The sequence below is a fragment of the Strigops habroptila genome, chromosome 2 (assembly GCF_004027225.2).
Source record: "Strigops habroptila isolate Jane chromosome 2, bStrHab1.2.pri, whole genome shotgun sequence".
Taxonomy (NCBI): Eukaryota; Metazoa; Chordata; class Aves; order Psittaciformes; family Psittacidae; genus Strigops; species Strigops habroptila.
This window is the reverse complement of record NC_044278.2, coordinates 105,355,796-105,379,326: the sequence shown is the minus strand read 5'-3', so window position 1 is coordinate 105,379,326 and position 23,531 is coordinate 105,355,796. Positions and strand designations below refer to the sequence as shown.

Sequence of the window (23,531 nt, the reverse complement as noted above, 5' to 3'; positions counted from 1 at the left end):
GATGATATTTGTAATTATCTTCTTAAAAAAGGAAAAGCAAAAGCAAATGCAAGAAACATTCTGGTTTACAGAATTACACAATGCAACTTCATGCTACTCCGTAAGCTTTTGTACGATACAGATCACGCACAGGCACTGCCTATTCGGTTAAATCGCCTGGTTATGCAATTCGCTATTCCCACTACCCTGGGATGTTTGAAATGGCACAATTACATCTTTCCATTACTGCATGGGTTTGAAATGGCATTGCTGAGTAATATCAGAAAATCTGGTTTTGTGGTCGTAAGGTGCTCTGGAATGTGGAAAGCTCTGCACTTCTTGGTCTGTTGCCTTTGTATTATAGCGGTAATTCCAATAATTTAAGTGCACAGAAATTCTTTATCACTACTAAGAGCTCAGTAGACAGATTGCACCCCATTAAGTTTTTAATTAGAGCTTATAAAGAAAATACAAGCTCCACAGCAACACAGCTGGGAGTGAAGCTGACTGGTAGCTTTGCTATACCAGTGCAGGAGCAACGCATACATTATAAACTTGCCTGTGCTACATGGAGATGGCAACTGTGTTCACTGAGGCGTCTGCTGCAGTGGAGCACAAGACAATGGTAAACCATTTCCACTGGTAGTGCAGATTTAATGTATAAAGAATTACTGGGCAAGACAAGGGAAAAAAATGTATTAAAAAAATACTCTCTTTCAGAAGAACCAGTTGTATCAAGGCAGTTCCTGGAAACTCCTAAACGACAATCTCATTTCTTCAGTAATATCAGAGTGACAGCAAGGATTTTCCAGCCTCATCACTTTCTCCCTTGGCTGCAAAAAATGCCTCCATTGTATTTGTTAGGAGTATTATCTGTTTAAGCAGACCAAAGACAAACCGCCATGGCTTCATATGGAAAGTATATACTGTTATGATACTGGAAAAATTACGGCAAGACCTGATGTTAAACTCGTAGCAAATGCAAAAGAAGGTTCACACAGTGTTCTAAATTACAGAGGCTTTTAAATGTTTTCTGTTGTAAAACAGCTCTGTTGTGCTGACACAGAGGTGTTGGACTCTTATGGAGGCCTTAGGCAGTACATAACTACTATAACAGTAGTCACCATCTAGGCTTAAGCTAAACAGATCAAACATCCAATTTAGGGCAAATTTACAGCTCTATTTTATAGAATCTTTTAAAGAAGTAAGCCAAGCTTCTGCACAAAGCTTTCTATACCCACATGCAAGTATGGGCTCTTGACCTTCCATCTTAGACTACTTTTTAATCGTAGATAAAGGAAAACAAGTTTCTGGATGATTCTGCATCTTACACATCTCCACTTCTTGTGAATACAGGTCTGAAATCCAAGTAGCTGGAAGAAGTCTACAAAGCCACGCATTAAAATCTCCATTCCACATTCAAGTTCAAGAAAAAATCTCATGCACACTAAGTGCCGTTTTACTCCAAGTGTCCCTCCACTTCAGCGGTTGCTGAGGGGCAATCCAGTCTCACTGAAGGAACAGAAATCATCAGAGAGAGAAGGAAAAAAGCTGAGGGTTGTGCAACCCCATGGAGCATTTCTTTGAGTATACATTAAGAAAGTAAGTCATGCTGTTTTCTAGCAAACTAGAAAACAAAGTGGTTTGATGTGTTTCAAAAGTCCACTGGAAACTGCCCTTACCAACAGCTCTCCTTAGAATTCACTCCACTCCCACAGGAGTGGTGCAGGTTTTTCCTCGCAGCCAGAAGAACACTGTTTCTAAAGACATCTTAGGTAGTGCTACTACTACAGTATCACACTGAAGCACAGAAGTTAATACTTTCCTCATTAAAATATTTTATTCATAAGGAAATAGTAAAGATGGAGGCAAATATTTAATGACATGATTGAGTTTTAAAATATCTCAGAATAAACAGAAGCAATGTGAGCTGATTAGTTATGACAATGCTCATAGAAAACCAGGTCCAATCTTAAAAGTAATTGGAACATTTGATGGCCTTGCCTGAAATACAGAAACATATATAAAATGAGGAAATCAGCTCCATAATTAATTTATTATTGCTTAATAAGGCATCAGGAGTGAGGACTGACCTCCACAACTTCAGATGTCTAAATGCAGGTTGAGCCAGTTGCTATGGCAATAAAAAGCAATAGAAGAAACCTGACAATTTTAAGTCTATATCAGGATAAAATAAATTGAATTTACAAATTTTCCTCTCTCTCCACTGATTATAAAGGAGCACAGGGCAGCCTCTGCATTATGCTTCCCATCCCACGCTTCACATCCAGAGATGTGTTCTTGGCCCACCACTTGTGTCAAGCAATACAATTTATCTTACATGTCTTCCACAGTAACCTAAGCAGAAGTAAGTAGTATTGATATGTCTGTGCAGATATTTCTGCTGTTCAGCTCAAAATGGCAACACATTAAGTTTCAGCAACTTGTTTGTGTGCTGCACCCTCTGTAAATAACTCAAGCAGGTGGGTGAAATGCACTGTTTTGAGTTATTCTTACTATCTGCATAATTCCCCAAAGTTCCAGCTAAGATCAAAGTCCAACTATATTACAGGGTACATACATTCATAATAACACTGCCTGCTGTGGACTGAACACACCACTGCAGCAACTGAGGATATTTCTACTTCCATGTGTATGCTGTGTCCCTGCACATGGAGGAGATGTTGTGTCTCCTGTAGGAAGGACAGCAGTAAAGCATAAATGCTACACCTAAGCTGCTGCACCTTTCCTTCTGTAGGGGAGCAGAATAGCAGATACCTGGGATCCCTTCAGCTACAGCTGTTACATTCACTGCAGCTGAGTCCTAAAGAAGCAGTTCTTGCTTCAGATAATGTACAAAACAGACATGGCAACTGAGAGGTGAACTTGAGTCATCCCAAGATGACTCAAGACAGTCATGGAGTACTTTGGGAGAAAGTCCAGGCCAATTCACTACACCATACTGTCTCCCAAACTAGCTATTAAATCAAAATCTCTTATTTTTCATAGACCAGTCTTAAAACAGGGTACATATTTATGCAGCAATGCCAATGACCAGCATCAAACATCTGACTTAAGCTAGATGCAAAGTCATGGGGTATCAAGTGCATGGTCTTAAAGACCAAGTGGATCTCTGCTGAGTCTTAGAGAAAAAGGGGTAAGGGATGAAGGGGGAATTCTGCTTTATTTACTCACAATTAGATCACCATACAGGTACAGAAGTGCCAAAGGGAGGGAAAGGAGGAGTAATTATTTTCCCTACATTGTGGAACAGTTACAGATACAAGCTGAAGTGACCCTTACTGCTGTTGAGGTCTCAGCTCACTGGCCAGTGAATCTACTTTTTATTCAATACAACCTTCTATCTACGGTCAGTGCTTTACAAATTAACCTTGCTGTGATGAGGGCTTATTTTCTCCAGTGACAAACAGCTGATGTTTGCCTATTTCAGATCCCTTGCATAAGCAAATATTGTTCAAGTGCTGAATTCCTAAGCAAGCTGAAAAATGCATTATTTAAAATATGGTTGTGTTCCAGCATTGCACAATATTAATATTGCTAAAACTACTAATGCTTACACATCTAATGCATATATAGTAATCTGATAAATTTTAACTGAACTTTATAATAACTGTTTCCAGTTATTCGTGAATTACATCATGACAAATTTGGACCAAATATTTCATTGGTTTCTACATTTGTGCATATCATTGGTTGCACATTCAATCTCCTCTTCTGCAGGACCAAGAATTTCCTATTTTTTAATGAAGATCTGCTCTTTGTTTGGTCTCTCCTGTTAGACAAGGTGCACCTCAGTCAGATTTCATTTGTTTTTTCAGTTTGGAAAGACCAGCAAGACATTCATCTCTCCATTCTCTCCTGGCATCCAGGACTTTGGGAACAACTGGAATTTTCTCAGACATTGCCTGGAACAGAAAATTTAAGATGATTAAATCTCTTGTTCTGAGTAAAAAGCTTCTCACCAGCATTGTCTTCCTGCTTTCCCTGCATCAGACCAAGCAACCATCCACACAAACTGTAAGTTAGTCTATCACAAGCAGTAGAACACTAATTCTTTACATGGGTGACTGGAAATGAGCCAACCTGTACAAGAAGAGGAGTGCTGCCACATGGAGAAGGTTGGCCTGAATGTGGCAATGAAGGTGCCTACAGAACAAAGCATCGGCCTCTTCTCTTGGTTTGCCCCACGTAGCACTGTCTAGTCTCTTTGATAATAACCTTTTATTAAGTAGGAATGAGGCAACCTGGCCATTTATGTGGCTGAAACTGTGCTCTAAACCAAATTCCTCTGTGTGTGTTTAAAGCTCTGATCTCTCTTCTGGCTCCTAATAAATGTAATGAGGGATACCATGTTTATTAAAAAAATTTTGCCTTAGGAGTGCCAGTTATAATCAAAATGACGGGGAAGACACATAACAAACCCACAATTATGATTTCTGTTGTTTATTGGAATACGGGAGAGAGAAAGTACTATTGAGGATACAAAGATAAAGTCTGAATAAGATGGCAAAATCTGAACAAGATAACATGCAAAGATGACATTTAGAACAAAATGGGGGGGGGAGGGGAGAGGGTATTTCTGAGTGCACAGCTGAAGTTGCTTTAGATGTGCCAGTTAACTGTATCACTGGAAGAACAAGAGGTAGTAAGCTCTGGCCAGACAGTACCTTGTCACAGATTTTCTTTCAATGAAAAAAAGCTGTTTTGAGAGTGCAGGTAGAGATCACTGGGTCATCTTTGCGAAAATAGTACCTAAGGTCTTAGGCTTAAAAGGGAAGTGTTGAGAAACTGGGTAAAACCTGGACCTGCTACCAATGACTGGCAAGCTGCAGTCACTCCAGAAAAAAAATCAGGGGGAGGGACAGAGGTGTAAGATAAGAAATGTTTAATGTTTTACTCTTAAGAGAGGATTCTTGCAAGCCCATCTTTGGCATTGAAGACTGCAGATAATAAGAGACACACAAACAGATGTTGAAGTGGAATCCAGTGGAACCCAAACAGTTTCATACCAGTTAAAAAGCTTCTAATCATGAATAACTCCACCATTATCATTGACTGTTATTATAAGCACTATATGTTGCTTAAGCATAAAGATTCTTTTTAACATAGCTGATGTTAAAATTGCATTAACATAAATAGGAACAAAAAAGCTATCTTCCAGACAGACTGCCTTCATATATGGAATTAATTGCTGACAGCTTAACAATTCAACACACACTTTAGTTCTTTAGTGAAGCATTAAAAAAGGGAACTAGGAGAAGGCAGAGTTAGGATATGACAATACTTCAACTAATTCCTATGGCCAAACAAAATAGCCTATATATAGTCAGTATAAATAAATGGTGGGCTTAGAAATTTTAATGGACAAACCAGGTCTCAATCCAGTATAGCACTTTAACATAATTATCTTTAACCATGCAAGTAACCTTACTGGACTGCTCACATGCTTAACTTAAATGTGTATTTGCATGTGTTACACACTGGAACTCTAGTTTGTAAAGTACAGAAAAACATGAAAAAGAACATCCAGAAGAAAAAAGCTACAGGGTTAATGCAGGAAGATGGAGTAGGAGGAAGACACAGGGAAAGAAGTCATGTAGAAAAGGAAGCTTGGAGCTGTGCATATTATGGTATAGGACACAGGACAGAATTGGTAAAAAATAGTGTGGAAGATTTAACGTCAATAACCCACAGTTGCTAGCAGCTGACTCCTCTGTCTAGCAATAATATTACTCAGCTGCTAGATCCCTTTCCATCGATGTATGTCAAAGTGCTTTGACAAGAGACTTGCATTCTCTTCACTGATCTTTTTGTTTAAAACACACATTCACACAAGAAATACAGACTACAGGTTACCTCTAACAGTAAACTGAAATGCTAGAAATGTTGAAAGCTAAAGTTCTTTGTTCTGAATGTCACTGCTTTTATCAACTCTGTATTTACCTGACTGATTTTCTGTTCAGCTTCACCTGAAAATTCTGGAACTGGTCCAAAGGTGTTCAGAACAAGTCTCATACCTTCACGGTATCTTTCACAGTAATTTGAAATACCTACAAATAAGAGTGAAAAATTACATTCAACAGAAATTCCTACTTAAGTTCAGTACTTAAGTTCAGTAAGACTGCCTGTGCTTAAGCAGGATCCAAAATCAGAGTCCAAAAAAAGAGGTGTGCTCTTATGATTAAGACACCTAAATGTCATCAAGGAAAACTGGATTATATCTACCACATTTCAATTAAGGTTCATGGAAAAATCATTCAGGACATGCCTTCATTGCAAAACCAATTAATGTTACATTCCAGCAGGCAATGCTACGTGAGAGGTACAAAGGGCAGGGACTTAATCAACGCGAGCTTATGACCCGCACTTACTCGGAATTCCTCGTTCACGGGGAAGAATTGCAATCCCCAATCCCCATCACGAATGGGGTTCAACGGGTTACCCGCGCCTGCCGGCGGAGGGTAGGCACAAGCTGAGCCAGTCAGTGTAGCTCGCGTGCGGTCCCGGACATCTAAGGGCATCACAGACCTGTTATTGCTCAATCTCGGGTGGCTGAACGCCACTTGTCCCTCTAAGAAGTTGGACGCCGACCGCTCGGGTGTCGCATAACTAGTTAGCATGCCAGAGTCTCGTTCGTTATCGGAATTAACCAGACAAATCGCTCCACCAACTAAGAACGGCCATGCACCACCACCCACGGAATCGTGGGTCTAGTACACAACCATGGATATACTTGTGCTTTGTTACTTGAGTCTAGAGAGCTTCCCCGACCAGTGTCCATGAGGAAAGTGCTCTCGCTGTCCTCTCCTCCCGTTCAGTATGTGTCATATTGGTTGAAGCATTCACAAAATCACAGAATCACAGACTTCCTGTTATTATTTTTATTAATTGGCCTGCAGTATATCAAGAGCAACATAGCTCAGGGGATAAGTATCAAAGGCATGAAGACCCAGGTGGCCTTCAGTGAGGAGAAAGGCTTAAGGAGGAAGAGACGGAACTTGCAGATCAACGTTTTGTATCACAACTGGGGTTAGCAATAGGATTTGGCTTTTATGACCACAGGACCCTCTCTGACGGTTGAGCACCGCTTTGCCAAAATCTGGTGATAAAAGCTTTATATTAAGAACACTGGAAAAGAGATTACAAAGTGCAGTTCAGTGAGGAAGGGGTGTACTGGGGAAGAAAGAAAAGAGTGCATGGTAAAAGGTACAAAAGAAGCCTCAAGGAAGTATAAAAGAAGGCAGGAGTCCACCTCTAGTGTATGTGCACAAATGCGTGCAGCCTGAGAAACAAGCAGGGGAAAGAAGAGCTCCAGTTGAAAAACGCAGCATACAGGAGGCAGAAGCAAGGACAGCCTGTAAAGGAGAAATTTAAAAACACTGCCTAGGCATGCAGGGATGGTGTCAGGAAAGCCAAAGCTCATCTCCAGTTCAGACTTGCAAGGATGTCATGGTCTACTGTTACATTAGCAACAGAAAGCTGAATGAGGGAAGTGTGGGCCTGTTGCTGAATGAGTGGGTGATTTAGTGACAGGAGAAACAGGTAAAGCAGAGTTACTCATTGCTTTCTTTGCTTCAGTCTTCATTGACAAGGTCTCCTATGCCTTTGTGCTTAGAGGCAGGGTTCAAGGAGGAGAAGAGCTATCAGCAGTAAATGATGATCTAGTCAGTGACTATCTGCACGAACTCAGCCCCACTTGGGACCATGGGACAAGACAAACTATATCTAAGGGCATGAGAGAAATGGCCCATTGCAAGGCTGCTTTTTATTGCATTTTAAAAATTGTGCCAGTCCATGCACCAATGTCATCATTTGAGATCCGCAGATGACTGAAGGCAAATATTGCACGCATCTTCAGAAAGGTCAAAAGAATAATCCGGGGTACTACAGGCCAATTAAACTCACTTCTATCCCAGAGAAAATCAAGGAGCAAGTCCTCTGGAAACAAATTCCTGGGCACAGGAATAAGAGGAAAGTGATTGTGACAGTCAGCACATAGTCACCATTGGGTACACCATGGTGTAAATCATGTCTGACTGACCTCATTGTCCTCTGTGATAAAATCACTGGATTTGTGAAAAATAGGAAAGTAGTGGATATCGTTTACCTCAAATTTAGAAGGGCATTTGACACTGTCTACCATGATATTCTCGTATCAAAGTTAGGACATTAAGGTCTGCATGCCTGGACAGCTAGATGGACAAAAAATGTATTGGATACTGAGGCTCAGAGGTAGTGGTTAATGGATTGGACTCTACCCGGAGGCCAGTAAAAGTGGAGTATTGCAGGAATCTATCTTGAGACCTGTACTGCTTAATGGCCCTTGCTCATAAAGTCTGTGAATGACACCAAATTGTGAGGAGTGAGAGGTGGCAGGGGATGGACCAGCTGATACACTGGAGGACATGCTACCCTTAGACAGGCTGGAGGAATAAGCCAATACAAAACTTTAAAAAATTTAACAAGGACAAATACAAGGTCCTGTACCTCAGAAGGAAGCACTCCTTGCAACAACACAGGCTTGTGAACCCTGAGAACTCCTGGTCCTGAAGCTGAATTTGAACCAACAGTGCGTCCTGGCAGCAAAGGGGGCCAACAACATCGCAGGCTGTGTTAACAGCACAGCCAGTAGATCGAAGGAAGTGATTACCGCTTTTATTCAGCACTTACTAGACTGCATCCAGAATACTGCATTCAGTTTGGGATTCCTCAATACAAGAAAGACATTGAGAAACTAGAGCAACTTCAGCCGCCACCAAAACGGTGGGGGCTGGAGCACTTGCCCTGTGAGGAGAGGCTGGAGGAGCTGGGCTTGTTCAGCCTGGAACAGAAATGGCTTTGGAGGAGCCTTAACAGAAGCCCCCCAGTGCCTATGGGGAGGCCACTGAGCAGAAGGAGCCTGGCTCTTTACAGCTGTTGTATGGCAGAAGGACAGGAGACAATAGGCACAATTTGAAACGAGAACTTCCAACTGGATACTCAAGCACTGGCACAGGTTGCCCACAGAGGTTGTGCAGTCTCCATCTCAGGGGTTTTCTAAGACTGGATGAAACCCTGAGCAGCTTGGTCTGACCTCAGAGCTGACACTGCTGTGAGCATCTTAAGTAACATGGTCAGAGAACCTGAGAACCAGCTAACTGGTAATGATGGGTAAAACGGCAGACATGTAGACCTTGGCTGATTTAGGGAAAGGTCCGGCTTCTATCAGCTCCAGCAGGAATCTCAAAAAAAATGACTGTTGAGGCACTAGAGAGGAACTGGAATGATCAATACACCAAGAAGATAAATTGGTCATTTAGCCAGACATATACATCTACCAGACTTTTTAGTGCTATTAACTACCACACAATCAAGAAAGCATCAGGCAGCCTTTCCCACTGTACATCAATCAAGAAGTCATTAGTTGCACCACAACAGTGAAAGAGCAATGCTTGTCTGGCAGTAAGCAAGCTGACACCAGGAAGAACATAATTATCCTGATGAACACTAGATCTGAGAAGGAAAGTTCTGGATATCCACTAAAGCTTTGTGATAACCTCCCTTTTCTGAGAACCACAGAGACTGAGGAATGAGCATTTTACCTCTTTTTATTCGCTAATTATCAAAGCAAGGAGGAGAAAGATGCAGAAGACAAAGGCAAGCAGTTAGGGTCACCGAGTCCTTGATGAAGACTCAGGATATCATACAGACCAAGAAGCATCAACCTGAACTGCTCATTGTTCTATCCAACCACAAAATGCAGGAAACGTAAGTAGGGTGGCCTGACTACCACACAAAAGAATGCAATTCAGGTCAAGAGTCATGAAACAGTCTCTTTCCTGAACAGTTTGTAGACAGTTCGTGGAATGCAATACTGTGTGATATCAATATTGTAGAAGGCACACCTATCTAACCCTCAATGATTGAGGTTGAAAGGCGGATGAATGACGGAAACCTCTGCCTACTGATAACCATGAATCATAAACTACAATATTTACACTACTGAACTTGCCTGAAACTGCTGAAGTACAGGTTTTCCAAAAGGCCTCTGAAGTCAGTACTGAGTATGGAAAACACTTGTTTCTGGACCAAAGACAGAAGAACTTTCAAAGGACAAATGCTTCAGCAGTATTAATTTTCCTGTAAGAAATTAGCACTCTGAAGTCATGACAACTATCAGATAAACAACTGAAAGGACAGGAGAACATGTCCATTGCAAGAGAGCAACATGGAGAGCCTTGAAAGTATTTAACTCTCTAGGCCAAAAATGGCCTAGAAACATTCTTTCTCCAGTATGAGAAGAAAGGAGGCTCTGAGAAAACCAGCAGCCTTGTTGAGTAGCTTGAACTATATCTGGTGCCAGGAGTGTGCCAATCAGCATTTAGTCATCCTGCTTCCTTGTGTTATCTACTGTATTTGTTCCTAGAACACACCCTGGCATGTTCTGGCCTTCTCCAATACAAAAAGGGAGGTCAGCTGGTCATACAGGTATATTGCTGCTCTAATTATATGGACATATAGTATTTTGCTCAATTTTCTTGATTGACACACAGCCAGAAACCTTCAATTGCCTAGTGGGCTCCAAAACATCACTGGCAGGAAGTGAGATTCAGGAAGAGAAGCATTACCATGGGATGTGGAGCAAGCAGTGATACAATTCTATTTCTTCACTGAGGGAATAAGCAGAGACCATCCACCTCCATAAACACTCTGGAAAGTACTACTGGTTATCAGGGTTTGCTGACCATACACTGTCATTAGCATAAGTGCTTGCCTGTTAAATCTTAACAGCTGGGCTCACAGACTTTGGCACCTGAAGCCAACTCAGATGAACCTACAGGGGATATGCTAGCCACCTCAGCAATCTTGGGAACTCAAAACAATTCTGGATGAGACTCATGCACCAAACACATGACCATTACATTTCACCTTGCTTGTGCAAGCTGCTTCTTCTAACAGTGAGGAGTCTGAGCAAAAAGTTTGCCCCTACATCATGCAACATCATAGAAAGTTCCCAGATGTAGAAACAGAAATGACTGAGGCTGAAGAGTGCAGAACTATGCGAACTTGGGTACACGTTGCTGACTCACAGCTGCTAGCAGCAGCTGCTGCCAGCTGGACAATCACAAAATAAAAAATGGCAATTTGGTCATATACGGCCATTCAAGCAAATCCACATTAGCAATTGGTGATAGAAGGAATGGTAAACAGAGCAGTGCCAGTTACCAGTTATTCTGACACAGGTTGATGTCACCTAGACCAGTGACAAATAGTTTAGGTTTGGTACTTTTCCAAGAGTCCTGGGGAACCTCTCAACCACCTGGTAAGCTTGTATAGTGAGTAGTTTTGATTCTGGTACAGTCAGAGGAAGATAGAAGATTGTGTGCCATAAATCTTTTTCATGAGCCTCAGCCTAAAGAGACAACATCAGCATCTTGGGAAAACTGAGTGCTTGGATGTGGCTGATCCATCTACCTGGTGCATATGAACTCCTGAGCTGGAGATGGCCTTCTAAGCTCACTCAGCCAGCTAGACCTGGAAATCCAGCTCCTACTGGCAGCTCACCTATAGCTTGAATGAATCAGAACAATTACTTCTGGGTGGTGTAGCTGACCAATGCAACAGAGACATGCCAAATGCAGGCTAGGTAATACAGTTCACTCACTGCATGCAGTGTATGAATGGAAAGAAACCTTATGCAAAGTCAGCAAAATAGGAAAAGGTAAAAAAAACCCCACAATGTTATAGGTCTAGAGAAAAGCAGCAGCATAAGTATAGTTGATCTCGACATTGTGCCTGAAATGGCAACATGTAGGCATGTACGCTGCGTGACAAGCAGGGGGTGGACATGCAAAATCTTTCCAGTCTCAAGTGAAGGAAATACACCAAAAGTTAGAATATACACATGGTCTCACTCAAAGATTAAAAAAATAATAATTTCAAAATAGCTAACTCAAGACAGCTCTCTCAGTGTGAAATATCAGCAGAGACTAGTGCAATCTTTAACTTGGTTTCAGTAATCAAGATTAACCCTCTGCTGCCAGCTTCAAAAAGGCACTTGGGCAATGGGCAATACTGCTGGAAAAATCATTTTGCTTTTCAACTGCAAACTCAAAATCTGCAAATATTTGACTCCAGGCCTTTAGACTTAGGAGTCCTTTGGTTCAAAGGTCAGGGCTATTGCAAAGGTGGATGAGAAGAGTACTTGCATGGAGCATAGGGACAAGATGGAAAACAAATATGACAGAATCCCTTTAACTTTAAACCTTGTTGATATTGCCCAGGCAGCAGCTTAAGCTGGAAGAATTAGCATCTGTAAACAGCATGAGACAGACAGGCCTGGGAGCCTGAGAAACAGGAAGAAGATGGCAAATGGGGCTGTTAATCAACATCTCTCCTGGCATCCAGTTGCCGTGCCCATACTGTGCCCCGCTATCTCCAAGTGGATAAAAAGAATGACCCAAGATGCATCTGGGACAGAGAAAGAAGGGAATCAACTCACAACGCAGGAATGATGATAGCTTCCTCTTGTCTATGTGGTTTGTTGGCTTCCTGTGTAAACCTCTATCTTCTCTGCACACTCACCTCACCAATGCTGGAGGGAATGGGCTGTGGGAGAAGGCAGATGTTGCAGCAGGCACTTGAGAATCATGGACACAGAACAGAAATACCTCCAGGGAAGGCAGGAGTTCCCTGAATCCTCCTTCCACCACATGTTTACAACTATGGTGGAGAGTGGAAGGACAGGAATATGTAACAAAATATTCTAAAGGAGTAATGACTACAGAATTATAGAGATGAAAATGGGAATACTCCATCTTCCTTGAAAGTCCCAAATCCACTTAGCATTTCTAACTTGTTCAGTATAGTTACAGGAACATGTTAGCACAAGCTAGATGAAGGCAATGATTCAAGGCTCTTCAGCTGCCCATATGTGTCTAGGAAATGCAAGGCTCTTTATACCACCAGCAAAGGAAGAACAAGCTGCTGCTTATTTAGCTTCAATGACAGTCAAGGAAGTTTCCAAAATAGCTAATGAACTGTCCCACAAAAATTTATTCAGGTCTTTACCTGCACTAGTGCGGTGCAAACATGGGTAACAGTGAAATGCCTCTAGTTACATCATCAAGATGAACAGGGCATTGATGAAGGAAAAAGAACTAAAGACAGATATTTAGCTTAGAAGCATACATAAAATGCTTCACTGCCCTGAGAAGGCCACTTCAATAAGTGAGAGTCATAAGCATAAAAGTGATGGTAGTAGTAGGAAAGAAGGAGGGAAAATATGACAGTATAAAATGTAGTATGTTCATGCAATACAGCATGTAAGCATCTTTAAGTATCTTCGCTTCTTGTATGCAAAGTCTCATTTTCTCCTCTTCATAAGAAAGACAACAGGCATGAGAGCTGAAGGATGCAAACAAGCAAACTTGGTAAACCAGTCTGGCAAGGGCACTACACACACGGCAAACAAGGAAGGCACTGAGATATTTGTGAGAAAAAAATGAGCCAGGAGCAAGCTTTACTGGCAAGGACAGGGAACATGCCAAAGACAGACTCACAATACTGAGTATTAAATTGATGACTTTTAACCTGATGAATAGCATAAGACGACACTGTAATGACTCCAAAAGAGCATGCAAGATGGTCAACCCACTGATGTAATAGCATCAACAATTTGAAAAGATTGGGGTGGGGTTGATTTTAGCAGGTAAAATCTAAAATGAGGCTGCACTTGGTAAGACTAAAGATGAGTATGGATGAGAACAGAAAAGAAAAGGCATATTCCAGGAACATCATGGGGGAATCTGTCATCGTTAGGTTATGTTCAGAGAAAAAAGAAAGTCCCAACCTCTTTGCTTTGCTGATTGAGGGATTACATTTCTAGACATTACAGCTCCAAGGAAAACTTTTTAAATGTAATCCTAACTTCATCAAGGGTGTGTCTGAACACAGATGCATGCTCTTAGTTAGGGTGTGAATTCACAGGATGCCTGCTACTCTACATTAATGACCATATGAATTCACTTAGACTATAGCTGCATGAATACTTTCAACTACCCTAACAGTGGTGATACTAAAAAAGTTTTATTCTTACTGTCCTTCTGCTACCATCTCAACGGCAATGAGCAAATATTTGTGCAAGACTGTTGTGAGCTGGATCAAGGAATTAAACTGAGCTAGTATGAACCACTTCTTTTGTTACATCAGTTTAAAGTCTGGGATGAATTCCTCAGTCTGAGCCACTTAGTGACCATACACATTATTTCATTAGCACAAGGGAGAAGAATGCACCAAGATGTGTTCTTCAGGACACATCTGTAATGACTTGAGCAATAAAGCATTAAGAACTCCTATGCAAAGTCACATGCTCCTTTCAGAAGGTGCAGGGAACCACTTTACACCTACAAGTCTAGAGAAGGAAAATGGTGCACAGCAGTCAGTATGCTGAAAAATTTCCACCTTTGCTTATTGTACACAAAGCTTTTCATACATAGAGGCAAACAGCAGTTCTAGAAACACTATGAACTGCCTTCTTCAGCCTATTGGGAAGTGAACTAAATGTGTGTAAACATGTATGAAATAACTGGTAGGTTCATGAAAAAAGAGGGTTTTGCATGATTATGTACGACTGTGACACTTCATCTCAGAGGTACCCTCTTACAAGTATTCCTGAATTAAGGTGAGGTTTTATTATCATTTATTACTTATTAGATGTTGGTTGGACAGAAATAGAGGCAATCTTCCTTTTCTTAGATTTTACTACCTTAATTTAGAGATTCTCACACCTCCTGCTTACCGGCTTGTGGTACAAAAGCTCCTGAACTGGGTTAAAGCTTGGTTTGCTCCCTGTATGACAGCATTAAAGCAGGAGCCATAGCAATGAAAATAATCTCTGCTTTTGAACCAGCCAGCGTGCCTGTTTACAGTAATGTTAAAAAACATTCTTGGCTGTTTTGCCTAGCTAGACAAGATAAGCAAGCGTTCATGTTAGATATAAGGAAGAAGTTCTTTACTGTGAGGGTAGTAAGGCACTAGAACAGGTTGCCCAAAGAAGTGATAAATGCTCCATCCCAGGCAGTGTTCAAGGCCTGGTTGGATGGAGTCTTGGGTGACATGGTTTAGTGTGTGGTGTCCCTGCCCATGGCAGGGGGGTTGGAACTAGATGATCTTAAGGTCCTTTCCAACCCTAACTATTCTATGATTCCCACTTCCAGTAAAAGAAATGTAATTTTGAATATGAAGATGCATTCCTAGCTTATCAGATGTTTGAACTTATAGGTACCACACATCAGTCCAAATTTCCAGACAACACTTGTAGACACCTGTACAAGTATCCAGTGAGTGAAGATAGAATATGATTCTGGAATAGTGTTTTTATAAATGCAGAAGAGAAAACAGTAACAAAGATCTTTCAATCTCCCCCTCTTGAGCTCTTCTCATAGTAGCAGTTTAGATCAATATTAAATTCCAACTATAGCGCACTAAATAACCCGCTAATATGGCAACTGATCTAAGACAGTCAATTGTGAAACATATATGAAGAACATTTGCTGCAAACATGTAAAACACAGTAAATGATATCCTAGCCTCTGGCTTTGCAGATTATTTTTTGCAAAGGCTTAAAAATTGCTGACAGTTCAAGAAACAGGAGATTCAGGAGATACAATCTTACTGAGGCTGGATCATCTTCAGTATAGACACATGAATATGTGTCTGTATTCAGGTGCATATACAGGAGGGACCTTGTGTCTGCTAACATAACCCCATGATAAGTAAACAGGTAAAATGACTCTAGTGAAGTCTGCTGATGTTCCTTGTAAAAGACTTAACAGCATTTGTTGTGATGCTGACATGTGAAATGATGACTCAAATGCAGAACTTACTGAAACCAAAATCAACATTAATTTTATTTACTGAAACCAACCATCAACATAATAATATTATGCTATTTGGATGTGCTTTTTTTCCCCCCAAAGCAGTTTCCTTCCTGTCTGTTGCAATTCAGTTCTCAAACTGCTGTTGCTGCTTCTGCTGCTTTTAGTGACTTGACGCTGTCATTTTATTCCATCTTCAAGTCTGTTGGCTCACTGCCATATATTCAAAACTCCTAATATTCGTGCATGGATTAACTGGCAATCTGAAGTGGCCCGGATAATAGCTTTTGATAGGACCATTTATGAATATGAAGGAAAGGACATAAGAATTAACATGGGGGAAACCTGGCATTAGCACAGAGGAAGTTCATGGAAGGATCTTGGTTATATGCATCCCATATGGAAAGAAAGAACACTGATCTCAGAAAAATCATTGGAATAACATTCTTTATTCAAAACCAAACAAAAATATCACATCACCCATTACAAGACTTTCTATCTTCCGGTATCTCCCACAAATAACACTATTTTGCTCTCACATGCTTTCTGCATCCCTACCATATTTCCTCACTGATTAAGTTTAAATTGTGGATAATTAATATCTTATGGCTGTAACGCTGCTGTGAAGTTGGTGAAACTGACAGATACGCCAACAGGATAGAGGGGGCTTCCATTTCCTTCTGCTGATAAAAGCTAGACACTGCTAGTACAATGCATCAGCGTGGGCTATCATAGAATCGTTTAAGTTGGAAATGACCTTTAAGATCATGGAGTCCAACTGCTAACCCAGCACTGCCAAGTCCATCACTAAACCATGTCCCCAAGTGCCACATCTACACGTCTTTCAAATACCTCCAGGGATGGTGACTCACCCACTTCCCTGGGCAGCCTGTTCCAATGCTCAACAACCCTTTTAGTGAAGAAATTTTTCCTAACATCCAATCTAAACCTCCCCTGGCACACCTTGAGGTGGTTTCTTCTTGTTCTATCACTTGTTACTTGGGAGAAGAGACCAACACCCGGCTTGCTACAACCTCCTTTCAGGTAGTTGTAGAGAGTGATAAGGTCTCCCCTGAGCCTTCTTTTGTCCAGGCTAAACAAACCCAATTCCCTCAGCTGCTCCTCATAAGACTTGCGCTCTAGATCCTCACCAGCTTTGTGTCCCTTTTTTGGACAAGCTCCAGCACCTCCAAGTCCTTCTTGTAGTGAGGAGCCCAGAAATGAACACAGTATTCAAGGTGCAGCCTCACCAATGCCAAGTACAGGTGGACAATCACTGTCCTAGTCCTGCTAGCCACACTCTTTTTGATACAAGCTGGGATGCTGTTGGCTTTCTTGGCCACTTGGGCACAAGCTGGCTGCTGTTCAGCCAACTGTCAACCAACACCCCGAGGTCCTTTTCCACCAAGCAGCTTTCCAGCCACTCTTCCCTACGCCTGTAGCACTGCATGCAGTTGTTGTGACAAAAGTGCAGGTCCCAGCACTGAGCCTTATTGAACCTCATACAATTGGCCTTGGCCCATTGATTCCGGCCTGCCCAGATCCCTCTGCAGAGCCTTCCTACCCCTACCCAGATCAACACTCCTGCCCAACTTGGTGTCATCTGCAAACTTACTGAGTGTACACTTGATCCCCTCACCCACATCACTGATAAAGACGTTAAACAGAACTGGCCCCAATACTGAGCCCTGTGGAACACCACTTGTGACCAGCTGCCAAGTGGGTTTAACTCCATTCACCACCACTCTTTGGGCACAACCACCCAGCCAGTTTTTTTACCCAAGAAAAGAGTACACCCATCCAAGCCATGAGAAGCCACTTTCTCCAGGACAATGCTGTGGGACATGATGTCAAAGGCTTTATTAAAGTCTAGGTAGACACATTCGCAGCCTTTCCCTCATCCACTAAAGGGGCCACCTTGTCACAGAAGGAGATCAGGTTAGCCAAGCAAATCCTGGAGGTCCATAGTATTCCATATTATGTGAAGCAATACAGGGCAACCAAACAGAAGTTGGCACTGGTATGGAACTATGAACAAAAGCCATCAGGTGTCCTGACATCAGCAGTTTTGATTTAAACTGTCTTTGATGAAAGCAATAGCCTGAGTCAGCCTCCCAGCACATAAACAGGAACAGCTCTAGACGGAGACCATGCATCTGCAAGATTGGGAGTGAAGCAATACTTTTCATGATCCAAGTTACTGAACAAGCCAACAAGGTGCTTTTGTGTAAATAGCCCAGTCCACAACTGTACCAACTATGTTATTTTAGGATTATTTTAACTGAGAATATTATATAATGTTAAAATAACTCTACAGGTATTTGGGTTTTGTATTTTGCAAATCCACTACAAGAGTACACTTCCAGTTTCAGTCTCTTCAATTATATTTCATAGTTTTTATTCCTCTGATCTTGAATACTAAAATTCCTAACAGAAGGAAGCATTAAATCTAGAAGTTGGATATCTCTGCCATGAATAAGCAACGTGTCAGTTGCATGTGTTACCTAAAACTGGTTTGAGATGGGAAATTTCAGCAATGTTTTTATAACAATGACTACTTCCTGACAGGAGGAAGGAAGCTGAGCTGGATCATGATGGAACATCAAATGCCAAAGAGCACTCCAGGAAGAGCATCAAAACCAACCCAGATGACTTAGACAATTCCATTTATCTCAGGCAGACACTGTTTTAGAATTAAGGAATCTAAAACATGGATTAAAAGCATTCACAGGTATGACTTGATCTCTAAAAAGATTGTTTTTTTTTTTTAATTAAAAAGCATTTTATTTTGATTTTATGATTTAGTAGAGGCAGTTCGGCAAATCACTCTTAACAGAAGACCCTGTGCACAGAGAGTTCCCACAGAGGACGGCATGGAAGCTTAGGGGAATGGTTCAGCAGGAATAGACAACCCTGGCCCACAAGACTCCAGGCAGATTGCTGTATTTAAGGCTATTGCTATGTGTATTTGTTATGCTATATGTAAAGAATGTATATAGTTTATATTGAGTAAGTCTAAAAAAATCACTAGAGGACTGGAAACTGCCAGATATTAACAGATCAGAAGAGGGAAACTTTTAGGAAGGTGCCTCTATTTAGAAGGTGGATGTTGTTTACTTAACAATGCACAAAAGCAAACACTTTGTGACATTTAATTTACTGATATACAACCAAACTGACAAACTGAAACACTGTTGTGGTTTAAACCCAACTGGCAACTAAGTACCATGGTGGAGAATCCACAATTCCACATTCAGGTCAAAACTGCTTTGTCAGCCTTAAGAGACGTAAGTTTCTGCCTAGTAAGTAACAAACAAGTAGACAGAAAATAACACCAATACTTTACAATCCTGATTTCTTATTTTTAGTTTACTATGGTATTAATAGGCATTGCAGCAGTACCTAAAATATCCAGTAACGGAGCAGGGGCCTACCATATCAGGGACCATACAAAACCAAAATAAAGACACAGCCCATAATATAAAGACCTAAAAATATATTTAGTTGGTATTCACTTCTTGAAGTCTTCATGCTTTGTTAATTTAATTGTTCGAAACTTTGTAATCCTGATCTGTAATTTGCATTTAACTTTATGCAACTCACTTTTTATTTAGCTGGGATTCATGTATACTATTCCAGAAACACCTACAAATCTGTCTTAATTAGGCAAGACAGATATTGAACTGTTACTTGACTGTTTTGTCAAGTCAACTTTGTATGCACAATATTTTGTGAATAGAAGCAATTTCACTTCACTCAGGATCTAAGCCAGCTTAAAGCAAGCCAGCTCCAGCAAGATTTACAGCGAGCCTTTGCTATAAATTTAGAGAGTGGGGTGGAGGAGAACAGAAAAAAAGGTGGTCATCTACAGAAAGTGCGTTTCTGTTGACAATGAATTAGTGGATGAACTTTTCCAATACTTCATTTTCCTGACACTCACATAGTCCTGAACTATAGACACAGCAATGTTTGCAAAGCATCGGGACAAATCTTGGAAAAAATGAAGTACACCACTAGTGTTTCAGTGATTTTTCATCTTCCATCTGATCACTTACAATAGGATAGTCAATATCCATTTCCTTCCATTTGACCTCAAGTTTTAGGTAAGTTTTATTTTTCTTATCAGTACAGTGAAGAGAGAGACCAGTCATAGCTGCAGGAATCCTAACATGGTTTGTTTTAAAACATTTCCAGAGCCTTGTGCAATGTAGACCTTCTCTTCATATAATTTTAAACTACCTACCTTCTGCATTAAGATGCATGGTTTCCAGAGGTCCAATGAATGCGTATCGCATTCCCAATCCATCTGACATCACAAGGTCTAGATCAGCAGGAGATACTACTCCTTCCTAAGTAGCAAAAGTAGAACAGGAAGGAAGATTGGTGAATGTTTGGTTTTTCTGCAAAACTGCCCACTTTTTGTATATAATTAAAAATGTAAGGAAGTAATAAAACTGAAAGCTAGAAATAGCATTTAGCTTGCAACAGAAACACAACTATTTGCCAGAAATGTACCTCTATTATGCAAGCCTTCCTACCGTTCAGTATAAACACTTATCTTCATCCCCAAGATTGCTGTACTTCAAAACCCAAATACACTTTAGTACATTTTGACAGTATCTTATTTTTAAATTTATACATTAATACACATTTTCATGCAATTTGTACTATTTGTACGCACTAGTTTGCCTGATACTTATGACTTAAAATAATGCATGTACTAAAACTGGGCTGTTCATGTTACCCAAGATACTTTTTTTCCAGAAACTGAGAATCAGAGAACACAGAGCAAATGTGACACTCTTAACAGCACATGACCAAAAGAGTTAACATAAAATCCAAGTACTACACCTGCCTCACTAAATACAGGAATTTTAGCTAAATCTTACTCTGCCCTTCATATTCTCTTAGTGCTGGATTTTTGGGCAGAGTCACAACTGGTGGAACAGGGGTGCAGCAGTGGATGTCACTCCTGAGGCCACCTGCAAGGGGCCAACACGTGGACCAAACACGCAAGCAATGCAGTTGCCACTCCCTCACACAAAACTCACTGAACATTCAGCCTACCCAGCCTCAACCTGCCCAGGTTCTTGAGTCCATTGCCAGCCTCACATCTCAGAGCTGGTAGGATAGGGAGCACGCAAAATGAAGCATTTGCCCTGTTAGAAGCTGAGCGCTGCTGTTCCATCCACATGGCAGCACTTAGAAGAAAGCCAACGCCCCCATCAGGTTAGGGCAAACACACAAAGGCTTATAAAAGGATGAGTTACAGTTCATTAGTTACAGTTCATTACCTTAACAGATTTACTTGAGAATAATACTATTTCTTATATGAGGTTGTTTTTCACCTACTAGAAAAATACAAATTAACTAAGACCTGTTTTAACCATGTTCAGCAGATATAGCTTGGTTTCAAGAACTTGTTATTCCCAGAGACAAAACCCCCCCACATATCCTTCTGGTTAAGAAGGTGGAAGAGATGCTGGACTGCTTCTAATTTGTCTTCTCACCCTATTCTGAGGTGCTCTCCTCGATCACTGCCTCTTTCTTCACAAGCCTCTTTGAGCTGCAGAATACAAGTATGTCTACTCATCTGCTTCACCAAAGACATCCTTTTCTGTTAAATTTCCCTTTCGCAGGGCCCTGTCTGAATGCTCCTTCATATCTCACAGTGATCAGCTCCAGTTACAGGCATGCAGGACACCTCTCCTGACCTCTTGTAGGCATTGGCATCTAAGCTAGACATCTAGACTCTCTTTATAATCACCAGGGAGATAAAAGAAATCAGCATCCTAAAGCAGGCATCTAGAATAGGTGAGTTGTGTCCTAGGAGGGCCTAATTCTCACCAACTGAAAAATGAGTAAGGAGCTTGGATGTCAATGTCTACATTGTAGAAATCCCATCTTAAGTGAGCTGAACCCCACTCACAGTGTCTTCTGCGTTCATCAGAACATCATCTACTGTCACTTTAAGTTAAGCCAAGGACCAACATAACTTCTACAGCTGGCCACAGACATCAAGTTTCATCATTTCAGGTTTAAACAGAGCCTTTTATAAGTCTCTGCCTCAAGTCTTGATTTGTTAGTAGGCATTGCTCCCATCAAAAATAAGCCTGGCTGAAACCTTTTTGCAGGTGGCTTTTGAACGCTCTTGAAAAGGAAATAATGTAATTATACACCATATATGGAACAAACAGCTCTGGTTACAATTTAATTAGATATAAAATGGCAGGGATAAGGAAGCATTATTTTCTTCAACTTAAAGTTAAGGCATAGGCATGGTGAAGTAACTCATCTAGAGGCAGACAGAAAGGCCTGAATGAAGACAGGACTAAACAAAAACCTCAGACCGCATTCACATCACAGACCAGCATCACTGTAACTAACACAGGCATCATGCGTTCTGTGAAAGTTTTTTCCCCTGACATAGCAACACAACTTCTCTGAACAACATCAGCAAAGTCAACAAAAGTGCTCTTCTGTTGGGAGCGCTCCATCCAAACAATGAGTTGTGCTGGTAAAGCTGTGCTTGATGAGTGATTTTTTTTTTTTGTCTCTCCCTGGCTGACATGCATTTGCAGACAAAAGATTAACCACAAGTTCCAGACAAGCATTCCAACCACAGCAGCAGTTAAAAACTGTAGACATAATGTTAAAGAGTTAACAGCCTCTTGAAACACTTCAGAATCATTGCAAATTGATTTTCAAATTAAAAACTGATTTATTTCTTTTGGTACCATAGTCCTCAGATTCAGTACTGACATCTGAAGACCAGTGCCCTCAGAATCATGAGATTAATGCTTTGCTCATGGTCATTTGACTGTAGCTGTAATTTTACGGTTACAGCTGCTAAAAGGCAAAAATTGCTGCTACCAGAAGGAAAACATGACAGATCCCTCCAGTTGAGGGATATATTATTGAGCTCAGTTTCTCATGGTCACATAAACCCTCTTAAAGAAAAGCCTTTTAATTTTTTTCTTCAGAAATTAAAAACATAAATGAGAAACAAGTTAGTCCTCCCCTAGGGAAAAACCCTACTCCCACTTAGGTTAAAGAAATCATAAGTTGGTGGAGTGATTCAGCAGGGTGGGAGCAAGGTCAGCAAGGTGTCTTCCACAAGGATCTGTGTTTATGCTAAGTAGTAAACAAGAGTTACAACCCAGTTTCATTAAGCCTAGGGGTGAAAAGCTTCCCAAGGGCATTCTTCATTCCCTTTATCGTGGGTATCCCTTCTTGTAAGCCTTCTCTAGAGCACTTGTCAGAGGGAAGAGGAAGTGTGTTAGAGTTCACCAGAAGCTTCACAGCTACAGAATTAAAATCTTTATTTTAAATAAATTCCATCAAAAACCCCAATGGTCAGTCAAACTTGAAGGTTTGACTAGGCTAGCTCAGAATCCTCCACACTCCTTATGACACCATTTATATACCACAATCTTATCTTCCTGGAGATTTTAATCTACTGTAACACCACAGTATTGTCCTAATGCTCCTTCGTTATTTTGTTAGTGTTTCTCACTACGCAGGGACTCTTTTCTCCCTTCCAAAGGCCTATGGTGGTTCTGCAGTCTCCACCTTTAGGCCTTGACTCAACCTGTTTGGTTTTAATCAACAGTCTTCACATCTGTGAGTCACACCCAGATCGCAACTTCTGTCATGGACTTAATTTGCAATCCT

General features: G+C 41.0%; 1 protein-coding gene across 5 annotated transcripts in view; it reads right to left on the bottom strand.

Annotated features, from left to right (window-relative positions):
* Positions 1-1,793: 1,793 nt before the first annotated feature.
* Positions 1,794-23,531, bottom strand: part of CRYL1 (crystallin lambda 1) — a 59,888-nt gene continuing 38,150 nt past the window's right edge. For 2 of the 5 annotated variants that reach the window (XM_030477933.1, XM_030477932.1), the window contains exons 8-10: positions 20,101-20,206; positions 5,944-6,050; positions 2,238-3,905 (exon numbers count right to left, since the gene is read on the bottom strand). In XM_030477933.1, coding sequence (XP_030333793.1) covers positions 3,792-3,905; positions 5,944-6,050; positions 20,101-20,206 — 327 coding nt within the window. In that variant the 3' untranslated portion in view covers positions 2,238-3,791. Of the gene's footprint in view, positions 3,906-5,943; positions 6,051-16,287; positions 18,014-18,995; positions 19,157-20,100; positions 20,207-23,531 lie in introns of those variants that run through there. The other 3 variants (XM_030477931.2, XM_030477934.1, XM_030477935.1) reach the window with 3 other exon arrangements.